Genomic DNA, 21126 nt, shown 5'->3' with positions numbered 1-21126 from the left:
CTCCGTATGGGACCAAAATATATGAACCTGAAAGCCAAACTCGGTTTCAAAATATTTTAAATCACTAAATAATCTGACAAAAACCTCAGAAATACATCTCCACAGTAGAGGGGCTTTCTCAAAGAACGTGTAGAGAATTTTCCTACCTCTCCGTAACGTCTTCTGGGTCTCTCAAACGTCCTGCTGCCCAAAATCCGTTTGCTGTAGAGCTTAATCATACACGTAGGGTTTCATTGCTTTTATGTGAAGTAGAAGCTTCTACTTTCTTAAAAGAAATTTCTAGGCAAGTGATCAGACGAGCTACTGGCTTTCGTCGTTCACTGCATAACCAGGAAGCTTATTTAGTACTTTTACTGAAGGACGGGAGTTTCTCCTCAAACATAGGCCATATTGAGCTTTACGAGCTTTCCCATTTCCCATCTAGCGACTTGTCTCCTGCTCTATAACGTCTCTGGCGTGTTTACTTACGGGGAGGTAGAATAAGTGCACGGCTGTGGGAAGCGTTAGAGTGAAGTAGCTACGGTTCTGAAATATCACTGTAAAGTCCACATAATATACCACGTTACCTCTTCTACTCATTAATATTACCACTTAAAGACCAACATGTCGAAGTTAGGATTCTCAGAATGAGCTATTTCAGTCATTTTATTGTTGAAGGTTCATGAGGCTGTGCTAACTTTAGTTTGTTTTAGGCTGAAAGATGAGTTACGGAAAACCGGACGTGACGTGGCCGATATTGGGGGACCCTCACCATTCTAGCGATGCTAGTCAAAGTAAACAAAAATGTTATTATTAGATATCTACTATATTATATATATATATTATTATATTATATCTGCGCATGTATCTCTCCCAAAAAACATTGATTTGGGTGAGTAAAGTGCTTTAATTTATTTACACTTAGCTTAGATTCCCGATGTGTTGTATCGAGGTTACCTACGCTAGCCAGGTAAACTGACGAAATTACGAATCAAAGTGGTTATATATTGTCATGGCCATAGTGTTTACAGCTAGGCCATTTCACTATATTTATTATTTTATTTATACTCTCATCCTATATAACTCCAATTTGATTTGTGAGCTGTAGGTACAGGCTAGCAGGCCAGACAGTTAGGCTAGTCGTCTGCTAGGTTGTTATCTCTCTTGTTCGTGTTTCTTAACTCCATGTTCTGAATTGTAATATTTTGTTAGGGAATAATTATTTAGCAAATCGTTTTAAACGTGGATGATTAAGTGAATTATATTACATATATGCTGTTGTAACAAGCTCTCCTATCTCCATTTCTGTGTAATGCAAAATTCAAACTACAACCAACAAACTACAATCTACCAATACAGGTTTTCAGATGACATCATAATGTCTTATTCTAATAACAGTTTCAAATAATGAAGCAACACAGTAAAGCTGGTATCTTTGCATGATGAGTAGTATTAGTACCATCTCTGAATAACCAAATTATACATATTTACAATATGATTTACGTACCTTTGACCGACGAATTCATGAATGTGATTGTTTTTTGCTTAAACATGTACTTTGACCAAATTCAGCAGCTCCCCATTGGCTTTTATTATAAGTGTGTTTAAAGTAAATGGGCTATTTGTTCTTTTACATGTAGAAAAAACGCACAGAAATGATTGTCTGTGGTAATCAGCCGTGTGATACAAATGCTGAGAATAGAGGTTGAAAAATGGTGGAGTATTCCCTTAATATGGAAGTATACAAACCACAAATTATCACACAAACCAAGGAAAGTTTAGGGAGCTGTACCTAATCGAGTGCCCTTCATTGTTTGTCATCCAAATTTGTCAGCGTGACTAGATGCTGCGTCCTAAAAAAAAGCCATCTGTTTTTGTTCTCGACTGATAATTAAGTGTTGTACAGGAAGAAAATGCAGCTGTGCCTGAGCGAGGATGGCAAATATTCATATTTCATACACAGAGAAACAAATTTCTGTCCCAGCCTTCATGTTTCAGTGGCTCCGGGCCCTGGGGTGATTTTGGATGTCAGCTGTAATGTAATTCTAGTGGCAGTGTAGCGGAGTGCAGTGCGGTCAGAGGGACCGGGTGGTCTGGAGAGAATGGGGGGAGGGTGGTCTCGTCCATGCTATTGAAGCAAAGGAAGAGAAATTGATTGAGCGAGTCCTTTGTGGGTTATAATCCACTTGCATAATTTGAAAGCAATGGCAAGGAGAGCCATGAGAAAAAGTGGGTGATTTTTACGTTTAGTCAAACTGTGCATCTATCAAACACGGGTGTTCCGTTAGAGCCAGTGATTGAGAACATTTTCACCAAAGAAATAATAATGCATAAATGCTCTAAAACTGCAAAACTGCATTTAATTCTGTTGTAACTCCATTTAATGTTTAAGATTCAGTTAAGCACAATACTGGCAGTACTTTTCTGCGATTAAGCAATATTTATGAGTAAACCTGAATGATGTAAATGTTTAACATCACACTGAACAATAAAGTGGTGACAATAACAAAAGGAGCAGGAAATATCGGGCGGTCAGTTAGAGGCTGGCACGATCACAAGGCCAAATGCTGAAAATGGAGGAAGACACAGCGGCCTAATAAGCCGAGAGAAAGTCATCCTCGCTGCCTGTGTGGAGCCTGAGGCACTCTGCTCAAAAATTATGACTGTGTGACCAAAATATATACGTTCTGTGCTCCTGTACCCCACAGCAAAAACAAGACTGCAGGAGTGCCCGCTTTTAATGAAATGGCGCAAAGGAAAATGTGTATGGTCGGTTTATTCTAGAAAATATTTAACATTTTTATGTGCTCTGTTTTCCTGCAGGTGAACGTGTTCATTTTACAAAAGAATCATAACATACAGTGCTTTGCAGAAGTCAGAGCCCAACATTTCATTTATTCAATTTCCAGTTAAAATGGCCTTTAAGTAGGAGACACACATTTAACAGAAAATCACACAAAAGCCTACAGGACTAAATAGAACATTAAATCTGTCAGTAATGAATTTGTTTACTCTTTACTTTTGTGTCACTTTAACTCCTACATCCTTTCAATCCTAAAACTAAGACAAAAGCTGTTCTCAAAGGTGTCACTGGCATGACGTTGCCCTTCAAAGAGACACTAACATTCACACAAGCAACAAAGTGCGCAGATTTCTTTCGCATGTTCATCTGAAGTGGCTAAAGGAGATATTTCTTAGAAGACTGTACATAATAATCCAGTTGCATAAAGAAGGAGGAAGCCAACGGAAACAAAGTGAATAAAAGGGCTTCAGAAAACTGGAGTTCAAAAATGATTAGAAGTTATAGAGAAAATGAGATTCTTAACAACAGCATAACCTGGTGAACCACAACTGTCAGATAAACAGTACGTTGAGAGAAAAGCATAATGACCCCAGACACACTGCTGAGGTCCAGATGTACTTATCAAGTCCAGACCTCAACACCAATGACTGTGTTTGGGATTACTTGGATCATGAGAAACAGAAAATGCAGCCAACTTCTAAGACTGAACTTTGGAGGTGTGGAAAAATATCCCTGCAGATTTCTTTGACTGGAAGCTGTGATAAAGGCAAAGGGACAAACTAAATACTGAAAAAAGTTATACCACGAGTAGATGTTGAGGCTTCTGTGCGTTTTTCAGTGAAATATATATGTTCAGTTGTTTTGCTGATGCTGAAAAATAAAGAGAGTTTACTTAATGGCTATTTTTGCCTGGAAATTAAATAAATGAAAAAAAGAAAAACATTTTGCATAGTACTGTACATCACATTAGGGGAAAATCCACTCAAACACACCAGAAAGCCTCGTTTCTTAGGTCTTTCTCTGCTGCCTCTGAGACTGAACACAGCTCTGGGAGCTGCTTTGGTTTGGACGCTTTTTAATCTTTCATGATTACAAAGACCCTCGAGTTCAGTGACAATAACTCCCACAGTCTTAACAATTCTCATAAATAGTTTGGAGATTTGTTTTCTTTTGTTCAGAAAACCTTTAATAGTAGAATTAGCTTTAGCATAATGACATAATTCAATAAATATTTAATTATATACAGATACAGCAGAAATGGTACATTCCTTTTTTTTTCTTCAAATTGCTCACATTTCTGTACAAGCCAAAAATATCTGCCATTGTAATTTAATATTCATGCAAAATATTCCATGTTTCAGATTTAGAAATGAAAAAAAAAAAAGGATTTGCTGAAGTTTTCACTGCCTGGAAGTGCACTCTTGGGTTATGAGAATTAGCAAATGAAGAGGTGCACTTAGTGCCAAATACACAATATAAGCAAGTAAACCCAAAAAATTAAGGCCATACCAGCTTGTGCAAAAAACAAAACCTTCTCCACAGTTTTGTGTACAGAGGTCAAGTGAAACGGCCATGCCCATGGTCACTCTCAGTGAATCGTTTCTTGGTAGTTAACAGGATAAATGGCAAAAAAAGGTGACAATAGAAAATACAAAATCATACAGAAGTAAATAAAACCAACATCATGCCTCATAAATTTAACATATCAGGAACCGATGCAAACATTTAATTGATATTTGCATGATCACTTCGCCTCATAAGGGTTCACTGTTGCACATTATCAGATGTTACGCATTGCAATGTCCTCTTCTTAGGTCAGTATTAGTTTTCTATGAACCTGGACCGCTCCAGGTTCCTCCAGTCTCTAATACTGTAGCTAGCGGTGAGGGACGGTGGGGTTCCGGCTGTGGCCATACACATAGAGGACAATACAGCAGCATGGTTACGTTAGGTGGCTCTAAGCAGCATTTATCGTTGAGGGAATATGTGAAACAGCAACACTGAACTGAGCATCAGTTTGGCAAATCTCGACATGTTAAAGTTGTTCACTTTCAGATTTGCTTCACAGCTGACAAAAATGATCATAAAATGTATAAAGCAATATTGCAATTTTCAAATATACAGTATACATCCCCTGCCTCTATCTGTTCCCTTCACTGATGTGGATGAGAGGATGAACACTTTGATGAATGAAGGGAAATGACCTTGATCTGTAATATAATTGAGGTTGAGTCAAGATCAAAACCTACATCACTTGACTAGTATTCCAGCTGCCAATGTTGGGGTTAAGCATGAATCACTGATCACTGTAATAAACCGACTGTTGCAGTACTTAATAAAGCAATAAAATATATATCAAGTCCAAACAGGTAGTTATGAAGCATGTTCCATGTTATATGATTACAAATAGCACTGTAACGTGAAAAGAAACTCTGGAATTTTTCTGCAGTTCCTGGCGCATAGAACCACCCAGTTTAGGTTGTCTCCTGTCCCAGCTAATCAAATTAAACTCAAATTCTAATCATTACCTTTTAATATTACGTTTTATAAGCTAACGTATAAGTACCGAACTGTGCATTTCTGTAGCCCTCCAGGGCTGCAGTTTGATGACCCCATTTTAAAGCAGTACACATTCATTTACAATGGATGAACTGATATTTCTAATGCTTAATAAAGTGAATTAATCTGAGCAGTGTCTCTCCCAAAAATTTAAAATAGCCCTTCAGAATTTAGCACAAGCCTATTTCAGGGAAATGCATTTTATTGTTTATAGCTGTTCTACTGATGAACCTAAAGCATAAAACATGAGCAAATGTGTCAACGAATCTAAACCATTCCAGCATAACACTAACCAGGATATCTCATGGCCAAAATACCATAATTTATCAGTGATTATTAATCACTAATCTGATTTTCATAAATACTGAAATATTAGATTTTAAATGTTATTTACTGCTGATGCAGGTGTTATGAAATCCCTATATAGGTACCCTTTAAATGAAATCCTGCCCAATCCCTTAATCTTCTTACTGCCATTTCATATTTATCTACACTATAACACTGAAAAATATATGAATATGCTTGTTATACAGAAGTGATTTGAAAATGTGAAAATGTTAGGTTATATCAATTTTCTAAACAAATAAGGACAGTTACACATGAACAACATACTGACACAAATAAAAAATGCAGAGATAAAAAAAAAATCTGCATATTTATCATTAACAGATGAAGCTCTTACATCAGGTTATTTATTTCCAAACCTGAAAGGCAATGGCAAAACTTTTAACACGATTACTCTTTGGCTCTGAAAACAAAACAAAAAAGTTGATGAACAGAATTTGGCAAGAAATGTAACACTGCACAAATCTCAGGAATGGTAATACATCATCATTCACACACTGCCTCTCGCTCCTTATGCTTGTGCATGTCTCAGGAATTCAAAGCAAAACATTAGAAAAGTGAAAAATTGCCAAAGGATAATGCGCACCACGTGAAGAAGCTAGCCTTGCCATGCATAGTTGGGTTTTTTTAAAGTCTGAAGTGCTTTGTTGAGCCAAATAAATAAATATATAGATTAATAAATAAATAAATAAATACATAAATAAATAAATAAAAAACATGGCAATGTGATGTGGAATTGGCCACTTGTAAAAAGTACTAACCATATTTACTTCTTGAATGGTAACAAATGAAAATAATTGCATATATTGTTCTTGCATAGAGAAGCCAAATGAGGATGTATTCCATCAAAGCATGTTGTAAACAAAATCTGTGTTTAAATACATTGCAAATGATTTACTCTGCTACACAATACATAGCTTGTTTCATAGTTAAAAGACATAGTAATACACATTTGGTTGTTAAATATATTTTTCTGTTAAATATACTTTTAGGTGTGTGATGGCACTGGCTGCTTATAAAAATAACACTTTTCTGAGGTTGAGTCATTAAACATGAAACTTATGAGGGATAGGCAATGACTTTTTTTTCTTTTTTTCCCCATTTCAAGTCTGTTCATGTCTTTTTTTTCTGGTTGTTGTCAAATACACTGTCAAAAGTAAATGAAGACCAACAGAGCTGAGAGAAGATATGCCTTATATCTTTTAAATGCATCTCTCCTGTTCAGTAAAGAGCATTTCCAGAATAAGCCTGTGTATAACAAAGCAATGAAGGGGTGCAGGTACATTTTTTTGACCCCAAAAGCTGACGAAAAATGTTACAGCAATATGCTGTTCACTTGGCACATGAGTAAATGACATATAATCAGACAAAACAAACAAAACAAAAAGGACAGATAGAGGAACACATTGACCACAGCTTGTTACAAACAATATTCCTTGACTGGCATTCATTAAGCTTCCATCACTAGTTTGACATCATGACAGGAATTCATCATGACATCACCGTTCATCTATGTATTCATCAGCGGCCCTTGCTTTAGTTATTTATGGAAGCACCGAACTGTGTCATAATCTGTAATCTTTCCATTTCCAGTAACCTCTCGAAGAAATTTCAGTTTTGTTTTAAATATATGATATATTACAGTGCTGCATGTCTCTCCTTCATATTCTAGTAATGCTGCAGTATGTCTTCAAGTTGGAAAAAAGTCTCACTAGAGCAAACCCCCCCCCCTTAGATTTCATCCTTCTCCTCAGAAGTCCAGATGTGTCTGTAAAAGTCTTATACTTATTAAGTAGTCATTTTGATTTTTTTTTCTTTTTTAGTAAATATATTGCCACATTCATATATCATGCATTTTACTGCATTGCTATTGCACAGGTCCGGATTATTCAGGAGAACGAGGGCCGAAAGAAAAAAAAAAAGAAAATGAATATCAGTAAATACCTCTGCCAAGGACTTGCCACCAAAAGCAAGTGAGTGCTGAGGACAGGAAGTGGGCACAAAGGAGGGCGAGGGTGGGCGGTGGTTGGCGACAGCGGCGGCTTTTTCGGTCAGGACTTTTTGTTTTTACTGCTTGTGAATATCCTCGCTGCGAATGATCTTGTAAATGATCCAGTAGAAAATGTTAAAAATGAGGAAGACAAGGGGGAAGGCCACGCGGGACACGGTGTCGATGCGCTTGGCGCGGCTGATGAACAGCTTGCGCATTTCCTCCACGCTCTTCTCAGGCGGGATGCTGGAGGTGGGGGCGTTGTTGTTGTTGCCCTTGATGGCCATGCCGTCCTTGGCCTGCAGACATGCTGGGCCCATGCCGTACGCAGCAAAGCTGAAACGGCCTTCTCCTGCCTCGTCCTCCTGCAACACATACAGCCGAGGTACAGATAAATATGACAAAAAATACTGTCTTGTAATTATTTTTCTATAATCAAATGTGATTCCTTGCAATATATTAAGAATGCGTTAGTGAATCCTTAATGTGTCAAGAGAAAAGTACATTTGTCAGATTACTTAATGTCTTCATTCATTTAAACACCCACAGAATGGAGTGTATGGTTAGGATCAAGGTTGGGAAGGTTAAAAATATGTTCCAGGACAGATTGCTGAGTACCTGTTAAAATGTAAGCTGTAACCTAATTCAGATGAATACTATATTAAAATAATGTAGACTGATTACTCGCAGTTATGTTTGAATTACTTATCTGATTTAATGAAGAAAAGTTAAACTAAATTTCAGTGTCTATACACAAGACAAACAGGAAAACAGGCTATTCTCACATTTATGGCATTTTGGCAGACATTCTTATCCAGAGTGACTTACAATTGGATCATTTTACACAGGTATGTGAAGATAGTGTTAGGAGCCTTGCACAAGGACTCTTGTTGGCTTAGTGTAGGGTGCTTGCCCAAGCAGGGGATTGAACCCCAGTCTACAGCATAGAAGGCACAGGTGTTATCTACTACACTACACCAACCACATTTATTAAACAAAGTATGTTATTACAGGCATGAGGTGTCTGCCAAAACTACACACACTAAACACATCATATCAGCAGTAGACAAACTAGTGCTTTTGACATTTGTTGCAAGTTGCTAGGATGCTGTCCGGGCAGCTTGGCGGTTGCTACCAGTCACCAGTGATTGAGTGATTTCATGTGGTCTACCAAAGTTTGCATGTAATTCTGCTAATAATCGTATTATTTTTATATGTATATTTTTGGTAACTTTAAAAGAATATACCCTTTTCTGTATGCTGATTATGTAATATTGTAACGTGTTGTGTTACTGCCCTGGTCTGATTAGGATGCTCCCAACACGCACTAAAATTCTGTAATTGGACACTAATGTGATTGCTAAGCGTGAGCCGTCTGACTCATCAGATGTTAATATTAATAATACCCGTGTAATGTTTGAAGGCTTTTCAGCCCTTTGAATCCATTAAGGCCTTTTAGCTTCTGGAATGGTCCCAAGAAAATTTCATTTTGTCCCTTATAATATTTTGTTGCAGATTTTAGTATTAATAATTGAAAGCACCTAACAGCAACTAATCAGATGTTAGTATTATTAATTAATAACATCTGTGTAAAGCTTATTGGCATGACTTTCCCTGCTGAAGGCCTACATCCTGTGTGTGTGTGTGTGGGGAGGGGGTAATTAGTCTCTTGTACTTGCTATGAATCTGCATTACTAACAGAAGAGTTTAGAATCTGCTCAGTCTTAAATAAACATGGGTAAAAGTCCAGAGGTCATTCCATTAACTCACCTGAATGACCACAACCTCTGCCTGCACCCTGAGCTCAGTACCTTCAATAGACAACTAACCCCTTTCTCTCTACTCAGAATGTTTGTTAAACACCACCATCTGTTAGGGTCCGAAAGGGCATCCGTGCACTAACCTGTTTCTGTTAGCCTTAAATACAATAGAAAGAGCAGCCCTTTGTGCCCTTTTATTGACGCACTCAATCCTGTTGGGCTGATCTGTGGGCCATATCTACCATACAGCGAGGCTTTATTCGGATTACATGAGTTTATGGGAATTAATTATTGACACAGCAGCTCTGAGAGAGAGCGCAAGGTGCAGACAGAGGTTATGGTCATTCAGGTGAGTTAATGGAATGACCTCTGCTTTTCCCCACATTTATTCAAGATTCTACTCTCTGTGTTAATGAATGCAGAATCAAAACAAGCACCAAGATTAATTACATCAAATTGTACATCAATAACTCACAAAACCAGAAACCTAAAGCAGCGCACTCAATTATGGAATTCCTGGTCTCAGAATTAGGGTCCAAAGGTTTAGCACGGAGGGCCACATGAGCAGTCAATCTCTCAAAGACATGAACATTTGAAAGAGAGCTGAAAGAATTTTACCCAACAGAGTGACATCAGAATTTCAACTATCAGAACTCTTAGGCTTGCTTTTCCATGGTGAAATTTACATGAAATTAAATTTTGAAAGAGTTGCATAATATAAAATGTCCTGCAACTCACTCGAAACTGCCATAGCATTTGCGACCATCTCTCCTTTGTGATACACTTTTTATGAAACAGCCAATCATGTGACCATATCGGACAACATTTAACCACATCAATGGACAAAAAAAAACAAGATGTTTTTTTAGATCACGTCATAATTAACTCGATGCAGCATTGGTAGTTTTTCTTTTTGTCCATTAGCTGAGCTGTAACAAATGAGTTTATATATATATATATATATATATATATATATATATATATATATATATATAGTTGCTTGTGCAGCTATTTATTCTTCTTCATAAGCCTGCTATTATCATGGTCCATGTATCTGTATTATTCATTTTCTCCTCTATTGATGCCCTTTACCTTCACACAGCACTTGGATTCCTTTGGGAATCCTATTTTAAGGGCGTTTCCATAACTGAAAGTCCGGACCAAGGTTCACGTTTGTGTTACATTGTATAAACTTGATCTGGTTAGTTTTGGTTTGCATGACATGCTACATCCTGTCATCACCACCTATGTGGGCTGGGTATCCATGTACTTGATGTTAATTGGTTTGTAGAGGAGTGGTGTGTTAGTTCAGCAGGTAGCCTTTTCCAATTGAACGGAGAAAAATTAATATCCTCTCTCTCTCTCTCGTCCTTTAAGAAAATAAAGTATACATTTTGGCATGTTTATGTTCATTTTTCAGGCTGACTTTTTAATTGGACCAGTGGTGTTTAATTGGTGTTATGGTTTTGCAAATTCTGTTTCATTCATTGTTTGCGCAGAAGTAGAACGCTTTAGTGGGAAAGAACATGTATTAACACCACTATCTCTGTGAATAAGCCTGCATTTTCTCTTTTGTCCTGGGCTTGCCGTCTCCAAAACCTTACGGAGCCTTTTAAACCCTGTGCTTAATTAACATAGAGCAGTCAGTAGGTGGTCCCATGTGCAATCTGCGTGATTAGCCACAACCTTAGTAAACTAAAAGTTCATTTTAGATGTGCTGTGATTGCATATTGCAGCTGTGGCAAGGCACCTTCTCACATGCATACATCTGGCACTGAGAATATAGACGTGGTGGGGGGAAGAGGCAGCGTCTGTTTAGTGAGAGAGCAGCCATTTTCTTTGCTCGGCTCCATTTTTAGACACTTCGTCCTCTTTCTGTCCTTGTCTTTTTGCCATCCCATTTATAACTGTTAATATGTGCAGGGCAAAATGGAAGAACACACTCGGACATGTTTGTGTGTGTGTGTGTCAGTGTGAATGAAGGAGATGCCTTCCCTCGTTTATCGCTCCCCTGTTTAGTACATGCCACCCTTTATAATGCTGGGGTGCTATGACCTCTGTGCGTCCTTCAGCATCGTATCCACTCGCCATTTGTAAGTATTACGGATGCTCCACTTTATTCTTGCTGCCTTATGATTAATGTGGTGGCGTGGGGACGTGATGTGGAGCTGCAAAAGGAGCAAGTGCTGCGAGGCTGCGGTTCTGCGTCATCCCAACACCCCCATCACTCCCCCGCCCGCTCCGGCCCGGCCTGATTCATTACCTCCCTCTCTAATTAAAACGCTGCCATTACTGCACACTACAGCATGCCAGGCACTCTTCCTCTACCTCTCCGGCTGACGAAAGGAAGGAAAGAACAGGGCCAAACAGCGATCTGTGTCCTTAAGAGTTTTCTAGTAAAACGCAGTCCCCCCCGCTGGCCATCAGAATGCAGCTCACTCCAGCGTTTCATCGGCATGGCGACATACCTCTCGGCTCTTTCATCCATCAAGGCTTTTTGCTCGCGAGTGATACATCCACAGCCTCCGCTGAGCTAGTGTGATTAATGTCACATATTAAAGGCTCACTATGTGACAGCCAGTCTCGGCTTTATCTCTCATATACCAAATATTTTTGCATACAATACTGGGTGCAGATGCTTCTCTTAGAACAGCTTGTTTCCTGAATGTCACCTTTTAGCATTATCGGCATCAAGGCCAGGATGATGCATTACGTGTTTCCATTTATCTCTGTACCCTCAGCCCATATTCCATTACAATGCATTACATTTACATAACATCACTTGTCTTTGAGATTTCTATCAGCTGTTAGTTGACTCTGTGTATGATTGGAATTAATTTACAAGCACGAAAAGCAAAGAATATGCATGCATTATGCAAATGGTCCACACAGGCGTGATTTCTCTCAGAAATTATGTTTACACTATTAGTTATTTGCTTTAAATGGCGTTAATTCAGTGTGAAGCCAGTGACTCAAATTCATTATTTAATTTATTATGTAAACAACAAATGGAAACAAGTACAAAACCATCTCAATCTTACATTTCGGGAGTGAACGTTACTCTGACTCCACTACACTCCAATCTCACTCCAGTGATTACTGCCCATTTTTATTATTTTACTGCTTCATTATATTATCTACTTCTGTAATGCACCTGCATTTGCCTACAAAACACATGCCATAGTCCTCCACCTGAGGAAACAATCGGAACAAAGTCCCTAATAGTGGCTTAGTTTTCATTCTCTGCTTATTTACATAGATAATCCTCACCCTTATCAGCTGTACTCACGGTTGGAAGGGTGCTTCTGGGCTGAGAGGGGAGACTCTCGTGAGTTATCCACCCAAGCAGCAATCAGCCTTAACGAGCTGATTAATCACCATCAATAAGCTACTCCCTAATCTGCTTCTGTTTTTTTTTTTGAGACTTTTTTTGAGTGCAATGGTATTTGCACCCAAGAGGTTGCAGTGTTTCAGATGGTTATTCATAAAGCTCTGGATAGGCACAAAGAGCAAACACTTGTTTGCTTACAGTAAATATAGGGTAAATAAAAACAGAAGCATGCAGTCTGTAACTCCTGTGTAGAGGTCAATCCATTGTTCTTTTATGTCTATTTGCTTTCCTTAGCACTGGCTTATTGACAGCTAAACATCCTTTCAGACCCATGGCGACCCATTGCAGACCCTTAGAGTTGTCTTCTCACAATAGAGGGACGTATAGAAATATCTAAATTTATTCAGACCAAAAGCAAAAGTAGAGCTTGTTTTTTTCTCTCAAAGATGAAAGCTTTAAGTACTGTGTATCTGAGGATGGCAGTTTTGGCAGTCTACCAGGTCTTGCACAGTTGATAGTCCCATCTTCCCAAATAGGAGTTAATATATATTGTCTTATAGCCCCAACTTTGCTCTATGCAGGGTGTTCAATGTTATTTCACTTTGCTGGACTTAAAATGGCACCTTTGCAGATTATTGACTGCAGTGCAGTAATTGCAAACTGCAGTAACGCTGAATTCCTTACTACTCCAAAGGTACATGCACTGATACATTGTTTTGCGAGTTGTTCACTTCACCATTTGCCATTGGTCTCGATGCTGTCCAGCAGGAGGAATTCTGCCTCTGCTCTCTGCCTGCCTGGTTCTCTGAGGTAGTAAGGGACAGAGGGGGTCAATAAGCTCCTGTGCCAGTGCTGGGGAATTGTTTTATTGTGGAGTGTGGGGCATTGACAGCACTGGGCTGCGGTGGTGGCTGAGTGATGGCCCCTGCGAGGCAGTATGGAGGGTCAGAGCCCAGCTGTGGATCACCATGGCCACGGAGCTTCATTAGCCGGGGTGGTGATACTGCAGCAGCCCTGCTGCTACCGCTCAGCCTGTTAAACATTGATCAGTGCTCTGCATCCCAATGGAGAACTATGATACTACACTCCAATGTGGTACAGGCTTTTGCTCTCCCATTTCTAGCACTGAGCTGTGGAGGGCTATACTCGCATTATAATTCACTCAACAATAATTGTCATATTTCAGTACAGTACATAATGAAATTTGATTTTTCAGAGCATCTCTCATTCACTGTCTTTCTAGACCTCAGAGTTGAAAATTGACCGTGAATATGATTTGTATTCATGTGTAATTTTCAATTAACAGTTTTCAGGGGACACAAATAGGGACGCTGAGTGATTGTTAGTGGGTGCCCATCAGCACAGTGCCTGAATTTTGCTTACATTAAGTAGTTAAAAACACTCAACATGACTAAGGGCCGGTCTCATTTTGATTCAAAGATTTATCTATTTCATGGAATGTAGGTTTAATGTACATTGAATAAAAGCAGTTTTCGGGTTATTTTAAATGGCAAACCAAATGATTAATATTTTGATATTTAAATTTCCTGGATTACCTGAATAATTGTTATACTGTAAAGTGTGATTTCAGTACTGAGTAAAAGAACTGATGATCCATTTAGCCATTATCCAGCAGCATATGAGAATAACATCCTGTAAGTAATTCCCAAAATAACAAGACGTTAGTATCATGCAGATTAGTAACAGCAAGTATATACAATTAACAATTAATATACATTTAAGCTTTAAATTTCTCTGATCGCTGGTGACTTTTGCTTTGACCATTTTTTAAAAGGTGAATTGTTCATTAAAGTTTGTAATCAGAATTGTTCATTAAAGTTTGTAATCAGAATTGTTCATTAAAGTTTGTGGTCATTCTGTTATTTCCAATGAAATAGTGTAGTGTAGACAGTGTAGAACTCATGTTTTTTTAAGGAATCCACCTTTGACTTGTTACTGTTTCAACGTTTTTAGGGATACTGCGATAGCAAGCAGGCACATGAATTGTATACTGTTTTCTCTGACATTTAAATATTATGTTGCCATTATTGGGTTCAGTAAACCTGCCACATATGCTGTTCTAGTGCATCATCATTAGTCCTATTTGGCTGTGCCACATGCCTAAAGTTGAGTCTGCAGTTCTGCTTAAATGTAGGCTAATATTTTAAATCATATTTCAAGTGATATCATCTGGAATCCCACAAACGTATTCAAGAGGCTGAGTTCCATAGTGAACAGGGGAATTTAGGGCATTCATGCCAAACAGTTGGATTTGCAGGCGGTGCTGTTTGCTGTGGGCTGCTGAATGGCAGAGGGTGCTATCAGTGTGGGCTGTGTAGTTTTCTGTGCTGGATTTACCTGGAGAGAGCTGGGGGAAGAGGACACTAATCTTTCTGTACCTTTTGGGCTAGGGATTACAACAATGGGATTCAGGATTATTTTGACCTTATTTTTACTGTGGGAATAACTGTAAACCCCTTCCTCTGGAAAGCGCTCACCACAGCAAAGCACGCTGCAGTGGGAGCTTATGAGTGGTTATGTTTCTAATTGTCACTGCTTGTCTAATCAGACTCATTCCAGTTAATAGGATTTGATCAATTTTATTTAAGCGGCAGTAGACAGTTCTGTACTATACTACTAGTGTTATCGTTATCTACTATATGATTAGTGTTATTCAGTATCTACTGTTGAAGTCCCAGAGCCAATCCAGTCATATGTTAATGACTGAGCATGTACTATATTAAGCCTCACCCAGTTCTGATTTTTGTTTCTCATTTATTTCACTTTTGTTTGCCGCTAAGAAAAAAAGGGCTTTATTCACCACCTACAGCTGTGAGAAACGTTTTTAGATGTTAAGAAACAGATTTAAATGCTTTGTGGAGCTACGATAGAAAATGAAAATCTGTGATACCTGCAGCACCAGTGTTTCCACTGTAAGACCTACCCATGATTAATCTAAAGACTGGCATGTAAAATGTGTGTGTGCAGCTTTTATACCTTTTATGCGAGTGACATTCCAACAAAAGCATGTACAAAATATAACCACTCATGATTTGTGATTGGATGAAAACTAATCTCAGAAACGTTATGCTTTACCAGCCACATCGCTTCTGGTTTTAAAGCTCCATTGGAAGAAACGGCTGGTCAAATCTGAGAGAAAGGAGCAGCTACTACAGACGCAACCAAGCAACAGGAACTCATGGTGTATACGTTATATATTGTAAAATAACATGGTAATTTCACACAAAGTTTATATAATTAATAACACTGTGCCAAATTCATCAGGAAGCTGATTTAGATTTGATCATAAGGCAATATTGTTGGCAATATAACGTTGGCACACTTTTTCAAGATGGGTTGCTGCCATAATTTTCTAAATGAGTTAATATTTTTCCATGAAATGGTAAAATGTCTCACTTTCAACATCTGATGTGTTCTTTGTTCTATTGTGAATTGGGATTGTACTATAAAATGGTCATAATATACACTGATTATAAATATGGTTATATCTACTAGGGTATTTATTGCTTGCTAATAGTCAGTTATTAAGAGTCAGACCTTAAAATAAAGTGTTACCCAGAAGCATTATTGTAGATGTAGTATTAATTAGCAGACTAGCATTTCACTGCTGTCAGGAAAAATAAAAAGGTATCTTTACATGAGAAGGAAAAACATCCCTAACGTTTTATTTTTCACAGCAACAGTAACTTACTATTGGACCATCCATCATAAGCTTCTGATATTAATGACTAGAGCTGGTGTAGAAAAGTAAAAATAGTTAAAAATAAATAAATAAATAAAAATGAAAAGAAATTTTGACAGCAGCAATAGCTTACATAAATAATGTGTATTATCTGAGAACATACAAAGACCAGAGTGGAATGGTTCCTTATCAACATGAAGGCAGTCAGTTCAGATCAGGGCAGATACTTACCTTGTATCTACTATATTTGTCTAGATGGTCTTGTTGTGAGATAATTATTGCCAGAATCGCACCTGGTTAACATGTTTGTCAGGATGTTTTCATATGAAATTGAACAGATCTTTATCCTGCCACTCTATGTCTAAGCATGGCTTAAAGCTAATGTTATGAAATAGGCTGCTTCTCACTGAATTGCCATGGAGCAGCGCTACTCCAGACACTGCTGTTCCGTCCAGAATCTAATTATCCTCAGCACTCTCCCTGATGAAATATTAACTCCCTGTGTGTTTTGTACTCCTAAATGCAAACATTAAACCACAGAGGCTCTGAATATTTAACAAAGTGAATATTTAACTAAGCGGAATACTAAGCAGCGTGTGTACAGGGACGAAGTGTGCCTATAGGTATAGATTTGTGGGTGTGTGTGTGGGTGTGTGTGCATGTGTGTGAGTGTCTAGGCTAAGCAAAAGCAAAACCATGCTTGACAGATGGAGCAATCGATTGGTTATGTATCGGAATCAGCTGCTTGCATATTTGGACTAAAAATCAGCCAAAACCGATACATAGTCAATTGATCGATTTCTTCAACGTATCCGGTCATGACAGGGCTGGTGAGCAACATAAAACACCTGAGCTCTATTTAAGGATTGCTGCAAACCTGCGTGAGGCTCCTTGGCCACAGGACTCTGCAGTTCCTCATACAAACAATGGATGAAAACATGGGCCTTTTGACTTTTGACAAGGGTTAAAGGCATATTCACAAGTACTTAATCAACTGATTTTAAATTTAAACATTTAAAATGTCAGTTTGGCCCATTAAAAAGAAAATATTTATGTTTCAGATTTGATAATACAAAGTTCTAATAAATGTGCTAGTGTTCATTTAGCCAACACAGTGTTGGATTAAAAAAAGACTCATTAAAACTGGCCTTACAAATCAGCCATTTGTCTATTTGGCTGTGAAGAAATTTCAGTGCATCACTACCACTAAGCATAAGGAATTATTACACTACTGTGGTGTGCTTAAGTGTGTGAGTGAGAGATTGTTCACCTTGAGGTGCCGTCTCCTCCGCTGGAAGCGCAGCAGCTCCTTGTGCTGGCGGGCGATGAAGTTGACGGCGGCGTACTCCAGCAGAGCAGAGAAGACGAACAGGAGGCACACAGCCATCCAGATGTCAATGGCTTTCACATAGGAGACCTGTAGCAGGGAGACAGGGTTGGCAGTGTGGAGTGCGTGCATAGAGCAAACCTAGCTGTTGAGTCATTCTCTGGCCTACGGTTCACTGGTGAGTCACACACTCCTCAGCCGAAGGGTTCAGAAGTTGCCAGTTGGGAAACTCATAAAATAAGCCCATTTTAATCAAAAACCCCCTGAGGCTTTTCCTCAGACAAGGAAGGAGGGAGGTAGAAGCATTGTGCTCTTGCCAACCTGATGCATGAGGCAAAGTATTACTGAATAAAACATTTTGATTTGATTTGAATTAAAAGATTTTGAAACAAATGATTTTTGTTCATCAGCAAAATATGTATACAGTTGTCATTATTGGCAGTGATGCAGTGGGGCAAAAAATAGACATACAAAACATAAATGTTAATCCAGTTTGACTTTATGCAACAACCTATCACTGACTACATGCACTGCTTGAGATTCCATAATATTCAGCAGCAGATGGGACCAGAGCAGAGATTTTAAACACCTGAAAGACATTACAGCCTACATTTGAAATAATGGCATTTTTGATTTATAGTGCTATCAAGGATTCTTTTGCTCAGGCATACATTTGCAGGGTACTGGTTATTTTTTCTTAAATATACTTTTATTCCAGTTCCAAATGGCACCTGGCCATCCAACAGTAGTCCAATCCAACAACAATCCAACAAATTAACCAACCAGCCCATTCTACTGGCAGTACTGTCCTGCGGTCAGCACATACACTTTGTGTGTGCAACTGAACAAGCATCAGCGATGTGTGTGCGTTAAAGTAGCTAAATTTACTTAAATCTTGTGGGATGATTTCTAGAAGAACATCTAGAGACAAACCATGTTGGCATAAATGTTGGTGGAAACACAAACATATTAGGAGGAAAACAAACTTGAGCGTTAAGTTTCTAAACTAATCCAGTGCTTTGTCAACACAGAACTCAAATGGCACGATGTTGTGCTTGCCAACATTGTCCAATGAACATTAAGCCTGTCGTTAGCCTATGGATGTGCAGGGAACACATTGTGTGGTAACAGAAACATTACTACTTGGCAAGGATCAAACTGTTCCTATAGCTAAAGATAGCATTCTGCTGTCTAGCTTGTTTTGCTTGTTCAGCTTATTGTGTTCTGGATTTTAAAATACCATTTATTAAAGGAATTTAGGGGGAGCATATCCTTGTTTGTGACAGATTTCACCACAATTCATCACCAAAAGTTTAACATTGTCCCCAGACACATATTCTATTTACAAGATTACATCTGGCTAGGGCTGAAATATTAAATATTTTAATATTGTTTGCAATTTGAAGGGGTGTAATTTTCAGATTGAAAAGCTGCCGTTTTATTTAAGCCTACATTATCAACATTACTGATACATTAATACATGGTCTTAACAAGTTTTAAGTGGGGAAATTTAACCTAATATAAATAAACTGATGAGCTAGACCAATCAAAAGTAAGCAAACACCCATGGGCCAGGTGCAACACAACTGCAACTAACTGGTAGTCTCATACAGTATGATCAGTTTTGAAGCATCAAGCCAAAAACAATTTTACAGAAAATAATTGCAATTTAAATTGGAGTCAGTATTGCTCAGGAAAAAACAATTAGATATATTTTTACTACATTCAGTCAGAAGGAGTGCCTGAATTCTTTTGAATATATAATGTCAACATCTGTGATTGCATGTGTGCAATCATATAGTAAAGACGTGTGTGGTTTCTGTACATAGTGTATACACAGTGTTATCCTTATTAGTAATTTGGCAATGGTTATTAATATGCCATGCAATATGCCAATAAAGCCGCTTTAATATAAATCTGATTATTAACAGACAGTGATCTGCGTAAATGCTCAGTTTGTTGAAAGCTGTGTGTTTAGCCTATGAAATGGCTCGGCTGCAGGCCTGTCTGTTTGGTGGAGACTAACTTCATTTGATGAGCCAGTGAACACAACTTAGGTGGCATTACTGAGAGCATGGTTCAAGAGACATCACTGCAGTGATGAGAGAGAGAGAGAGAGTTGGCCTGCTGGTGACACGCTCTCTCTCTCTCTCTCCCAGATGCTCCACATTTACACCTTATTTCACCTTCATTTACCTGATACAAGACTGTAATAACACATCTTACAAGTTTAGAATACGAGTTGAACATGAGAACATGAACATTCTCCTAAAAATCTAATAATGTGCATCACTCTCTTGGGTATGGTTGGAAAAGGGGGGGTTGGCGGGGCCATGGGTGCGGAGGGAGAGAGAGAGAGAAAAAGAGCACGAATGAACAGAATCCTGATGAACCAAGGGTATATGTGATGAATTTGGTAGGACTAAAGGGGAAGCAGTGTAATAAGTGCCGTGAGGAAAGGGGCTGAATGCTGCCGTTTCTGTCTGCTTCAAGCACCAATGCAGCAAATCAGTGCATCATCTCTAAATACAGTATGCGTGCACCGTCTCTCGTCTCGGGCATGCAATGATTATTGTGACAGCACAATGGAATAAGAAGCTTGCTTCAAATTTTAGAGCACACAAATCTCCAGTGTCTGCAAACACTGGGGAATAACATGCAGTATATAATTATACAACGCTGCCAGATCACGCAAAGTTGCAGTTTACACTCTCAATCCGGGCTGGAGGAGGGAAAGAGACCGTGACAGCAATAGGAAGAGAGATTCTTTTGAAAGTTTTTCATGTTAAGCCTGACGGCATGTGTTAAACATTATCTTCTATAGCATGGGTTTCAACTCAAATCTGTGACATTCTAGTTACTATTTTGCTTAACAAAGGTTCAGATAAGCAGACTAACACAAAAGAATGGCAATGACAATTCATTTTTAATGCTTAAACATTAATAACTGGTTATTAATAAAATAAACCATTAGTCCACAGAAGACAAGTTCCTGTCTTTTTACAAGATAAAATAAAATGTGAAATAATAATAATTTTGCTGTCAGGAGATGCACGAGTGCTCTGATGGATTCTTCATGTTGAGCATTATGGGTTTATTTGTTGGTATTTAGAACTGAATTTTGTGGACAGGTTAATTTGAGGTGATGTTTTGTTTCTCACTGGTGCTTCACGTTTCAACATTTGACTCTCAACAGATGAGACAGATCAGTGTTGGACCTGAAGTGGGGAGAATCAATGCACGCACTTTTCTGTTCATCTGTTTTTAAAGTATTTTTTCAAGGTCATGGTTCAGTCCACTGAAATGCTGGGTCTACATCTGGACCAAGT

The 21126-nt window shown here is 38.5% G+C and overlaps 1 protein-coding gene across 2 annotated transcripts in view; it reads right to left on the bottom strand.

Moving 5' to 3' along the window:
- Positions 1-4005: 4005 nt before the first annotated feature.
- glra1 (glycine receptor, alpha 1) overlaps positions 4006-21126 on the bottom strand; it is a 73760-nt gene continuing 56639 nt past the window's right edge. For both annotated transcript variants that reach the window (XM_017690047.2, XM_017690050.2), the window contains 2 exons: positions 17741-17887; positions 4006-8041 (listed from right to left, as the gene is read on the bottom strand). In XM_017690047.2, the coding sequence (XP_017545536.1) occupies positions 7754-8041; positions 17741-17887 (435 nt within the window). In that variant the 3' untranslated portion in view covers positions 4006-7753. The remainder of the gene's footprint in view (positions 8042-17740; positions 17888-21126) is intronic.

The sequence above is a fragment of the Pygocentrus nattereri genome, chromosome 8, assembly GCF_015220715.1.
Source record: "Pygocentrus nattereri isolate fPygNat1 chromosome 8, fPygNat1.pri, whole genome shotgun sequence".
Classification (NCBI taxonomy): Eukaryota; Metazoa; Chordata; class Actinopteri; order Characiformes; family Serrasalmidae; genus Pygocentrus; species Pygocentrus nattereri.
Note: the sequence above shows the minus strand (reverse complement) of the source record. Positions and strands in the feature narration are given on the sequence as shown.